Genomic DNA, 4,939 nt, shown 5'->3' on the forward strand with positions numbered 1-4,939 from the left:
GAAAACCACTCAAGGTTATAAAATGCTAAATGGTATCTGATAGAGGCTTTCATGCATAACATTTTTCCATTCGCCCTTTGCCAGCTGAGAATGTCAGGAATTTTGTATCCCACCCTGTGCTGCTGCTTGTGCGAGAAGTCATGATAATCTCCTGATGCTTCTGGTTTTTGCCTTTGCTTCTCATCACACCCCAATTTTCTGTTCGTTGGCAGCCGCTGCCTTGAAGGTGACAGAAACAGGACATGTAGATGTCCAGACTGGGGCAAGCAGAGGCTCCCAAGCGGGGGAATAGGTACTGCTCATGGTGCATGGACTGCTTCAACGAGGTCATGCAACACAGAAGCATGGTGGCAACTCCTGGCTCTTCCCCCCTGGGTGCTTACCTGATGCGCAGAAGCAGTTAAGGCAGGTCTCCTAAACAAGCTGGTAGTAACGTGTTTCTGGCACTGGTCTACCACGCTTTTCACCATGAGAACCTCAGCAGCTCAGGTTGTAGGAACGGGGGCCAAGGCATGAGGAGGAATGTGCTTCGGGTGGGTTTGGGGACAGGACCGAAGGGGTTTGTGGGGGTGGCGTGGCAGGAAGAGCCAAGGACAGGAGAAACAGGACACCCAAAATCACCTGTGGAGGAGCTGGGAATTGGCTGCTGAGCGAGGGGACCGAGGTGCATGAAGGTCCTCCTCTGGAAAGGCGAGCGTGTAACAGGAAGAGGAAGGAAGTTGCAGAGCAATGTCCCTGCCTGCCCACAGAAGCAGCTAGCAGAGAGTCAGAAGCTGTGGTTGTCCTTACCATTAATGTCACTCAGACAAAGCAAGGGTAACGATCTCACTGGAGCGAGTCCAGAGGATGCCACAGAGATGACCAGAGGGCTGCAGCACCTCCCCTATGAAAACAGGCTGAGAGAGCTGGGGGGGTTCAGCCTGGAGCAGAGGAGGCTGCGGGGAGACCTGAGTGCAGCCCGTCAGTGCTGCAAGGGGCTGTGCGAGAGCTGGGGAGGATTTTTTACAAGGGCGCGTAGTGATAGGACAAGGGGAAATGGCTTTAAACTGGAAGAGAGTAGCTTTTTATTGGGTATAAGGAAGAAAGTCTTCACTGTGAGGGTGGTGAGACACTGGCCCAGGTTGCTCAGAGAAGCTGTGGATGCCTCATCCCTGGTAGTGTTCAAGGTCAGGCTGAATGACTGAGCAACCTGGTCTGGTGGAAGGACCTAGATGATCTTCAAGGTCCTTTCCAATCCAAACCATTCTGTGATTCTATGTATTAAAGGAACTCTACAGTTCCACAGCCTATTGCTGCACACTGCTGCCCTGAGGCTTTCAAAGAAACAAGGGACCAACCAGCCTCACGTACAGTCAACGTGAACTAATGCCCACAAACGCCCGCACGGCTTTTTGGAAAAGCCAAAGGAAAAGCTTTGAGCAATTCACTTCACACACTTGAAAAATCAAGGTGAAAACCCTATGGTTCAGGAAGGAGGTTTATAGTCACAAAGTCTTCTGAAGGTGAAAGGTTCAGGAAACACACGCCAACACATTAAAAGAGCCGGGGATAACAAAGACATGCTGTGAAATATTACTCACCCGCTCCTGACCAGCTGTGTCCCAGATCAGAAATTTATGAAGCTCATTCCCGCAAGGCACCGTTTTAGTCATGAAGGATGCTCTGAAAAGAGGGAAGCAGCAGAAATTGGTAACATGACCGACACCCTGAGTACGTCTGGAGTTCTGCCGGGTCAGGCTGCTTCTGGGGAAACTCCAAAACCTTGATAAAACACTGACAGAAGTGAAAGTGTCCCTTTCCTCACATAAAATAGATGGTGGCTATATCTGTACCTTAAGGGAAGGGAAACGCCCTTGAGGTTCATTTGTGCCCAGGAACACACATGCTCCTGCGCTCACACGTAACTTCTGCTGCTGGCTACCTCCATCTGCTCGGTGACACGAACCTGAGAAAAAGGTGTCAGCCAGTGTCAGAGCAGGCAACAAATGTTTTCACTCAGTGAAACCCGGGAGCCTGGATCACCCACTAGGGAACAGAACAGGCATCTGCTGGAATGCACGTGGTGAACCAAGGGAAAAAGGTTCTTCCCCCTCTCGACCCAGATGAAGTCTTGGCGGCATCTCGTATTTTTTGCAGGAAATGTGATTTGTCTGTGTTTTCACAGTGTGGTTTTTCTTCTTTTAGTAAAGTGGGTCACAAATTTACAGGCCTTTTGTTATATTACAGCAGTTCAGTTGAAGGCTGGCTAGGAGGGACTGCCCGACTTTGACAGAATTTTTTTTTTGGCCCCCATCCTATCTGGACACTGCTGAACAACTTCTGTTGTGGTCACTTCTTTCCCGGCCCATAAAGATGCATTCGATACGATGCCCTGTCACTACAAAAGCACCGAATGACATCAAATGACGTAAGAGGGAACAAAATATTCCCTGAGAATGACAGACCAGGGGTCTCCTCTCCAGCCATCTGCCAATTGCTCCAATTCAACACCGCCACGTCGCTTATAAAAATATTACGTGAGGCAAAAAAACCAGCGGCGTTTTCTGCGGATGTGTGCATTCAGCCACCGCTCTCCTTCTCAAAGCGTTAAGCAACACTTTACAGCTTCAAAAAGAGGAAGTTTAGACCTGCATCAGCTACTTAGATTTCAAGGATTGTATATTTAAAACATTTGATTGTTTTGGAAGAAAATAAAACCAAAAACCCTATCTGCACAGAGAAGTAACGTCCCTTACATGTGAGCTTTTGCATTTTAATCTTCAAATAGAAAAGTATTTTCCCTCTGTTATTGTAATTATGAAAATTAAAGAGGGCGGTTTTTTCCTTTTGAGCAGGAGACATTTATTTAGCAACAACTACTTGGGGAAAAAGGCTGCTGCTGCTTTAGAAGTAAAGAACCGCTCAAGTTCCCTCAATTCCTTCTCAGCAAACGAGCGCCCTGCAGTCAGTAACGTTATTCATCACACACTCCCCTTCTCTCCGGCCGTTTCTCTCTATTCACTACGTTCAGGAGGCCAAAATTGTCCAGGAACTTCAACATGCAACTTCCAGCTGAGATTCCTCCGAGCCTTTGCGAGGTACCGCCTAAACCTGTGGCCACGACTCGGCAATCAACCCCAATCCTTCCCAGGCGATTTAAACCAGCTCGAACACACAGACCACGTCGTCCTTCCCACCCAAATTACTCCTTCCTTTCCCCGAAGAGATCAAGAACTTTCAAAATCTCCCAGGTGATGTTGGACTGGAAAGATTTGTCCCAAAGATGCTAGGAGTAAAGATTTTGCATTTAAAATTAACTAACAGGTTTCTGATGGTCTGACACATGGAATTGTGGCATTTTTAATCAACGTGAATTAATTATACTCGGTTTAAATTGCACTGTCCCTGTTTCGAGAAAGGCAGGATAATGTGACACATCCTAAATGGGGACAAAAGCGTGTCCACACCTGTGAACAGCCACTGTCCATGTACACTGCAATATAGTAAATTTAGGGCCTCTGGGGATTCCAGAACAGCGAGAGTAGAGCAGGCGTCGTTTGGGGCGACTCCAGACTCTCTAAATGTGAGCTGAAAGCCCTTAAAGAAGAGGGAAGAGTTGAGTGAGACTGATAAGCTGGAGAAAAACAAATACATACAGAACTGAGAGCCTTGAAAGTAAGGAAAAAACGGAGCTGTGCGGTGAGTTAAACAATACAGAGCAGAAAAAAGATACTACGCGTGGTACTCACCCAATAGTAGGACTAATGTTGTGATCAAAGTGGTCCTGGACAAACCGACAAACGATGCTCGATTTCCCAACCCCAGTATCCTGCAAATAAAGGAAAGCAGGCCAGTGAGTTCCGTTCTGGAGGCCCTGGATAGCAGCGCTTCACCTGAAGAAAGGCAAATATTAATCTGCAAAATTAAATCCTCTCCAGTGGCAAGTGGGGCAGGTTAGACACTTCGAAAGCAAAGCAATTTGGATACAACTTCCCCAAAACGCAGCATTTCTTGGGCTGTGTCTGTTACTCCACGAGGCCCTGGATGGTGGGTAGAGGATCTTGAATCATACACAGAACTGGCAAGGAAGAAGAAGAGCAACATCGCTACGTCTCCCACAGAATGGCAAAGAGCCCCTCAGAGACACAGAGGCTGTCAGGAAATCGATCCCGACCTTTCCCAGACACGAGCAATGACAGCTCAGGGTCCAAGCTCCCTCACTCAGCGGAGGGTTTTCTATTCATTTCTCCAGGAGGGACTGAAGAACTGCCGGACTGCACCTGCAGGTCCGTTGGCACCCACATCGTAGGACGCCGGACTACGTTACACAGGCTGCTCGACAAGAGAATACCGTTTGCTGAGAGCACTCCACACGTCACTACATATTAAAAAAAAAACTCTGCCTTTCCTATAACCAGTTTTGCAATATTTTATCCTCCTTTTGAGTAAGAAACAAAAAGAAAGCCTGTTTCTAGATCTCCTTTCACCACGCTTAAACGAAACTGTCGCCACTGCAAGTGAAGTCTTTATCGAAGGCACTTAGCAGAAAACCACCACTTAAACTCTCGTATTTAATTCAAAGTCCTTAGTCAGCTTAAAAGCCGTAATACATGCCCACGCTACACCGACGGCTGTTTATCCACCACGTTCAATCAACGAGAAGAAAAAATCAAAGCGAGGAGCAGGGTTTAAAAGCAGCCCCGTAGCCTTTGATCCATAGCAGCAACACATCCTGTCGCTGTTCCCAAATTTTGTCCTCATCATCGATTCTGGCTGACACCTCTGTGGAATTACTGGACCGGGATGGCAGAACACGTTACAAGTCCTCTGCGCTGAAGCAGAGGGTCTAATTCTCATTCTGGATTTTAAGCGTTGTGGAGGAACCAGAACCACCATCCACTGGGTGTGAGGAATTACAGTTCCCTCTTGTGGGGACACTTTCCACCCTGCACTTTGAAAC

At 47.7% G+C, this 4,939-nt stretch overlaps 1 protein-coding gene across 1 annotated transcript in view; it reads right to left on the reverse strand.

Annotated features, from left to right (window-relative positions):
* The window catches only part of RAB31 (RAB31, member RAS oncogene family), a gene marked incomplete at its 5' end in the record, with an annotated part of 32,825 nt that extends 29,017 nt beyond the window's left edge, over positions 1 to 3,808 (reverse strand). Inside the window, 2 exons of the mRNA XM_010131998.1 lie at positions 1,581 to 1,662; positions 3,729 to 3,808. Of these exons, the coding sequence (XP_010130300.1) occupies positions 1,581 to 1,662; positions 3,729 to 3,808 (162 nt within the window). The remainder of the gene's footprint in view (positions 1 to 1,580; positions 1,663 to 3,728) is intronic.
* Positions 3,809 to 4,939: the final 1,131 nt, after the last annotated feature.

This window comes from Buceros rhinoceros, unplaced genomic scaffold (assembly GCF_000710305.1).
Source record: "Buceros rhinoceros silvestris isolate BGI_N320 unplaced genomic scaffold, ASM71030v1 scaffold10652, whole genome shotgun sequence".
NCBI lineage: Eukaryota > Metazoa > Chordata > Aves > Bucerotiformes > Bucerotidae > Buceros > Buceros rhinoceros.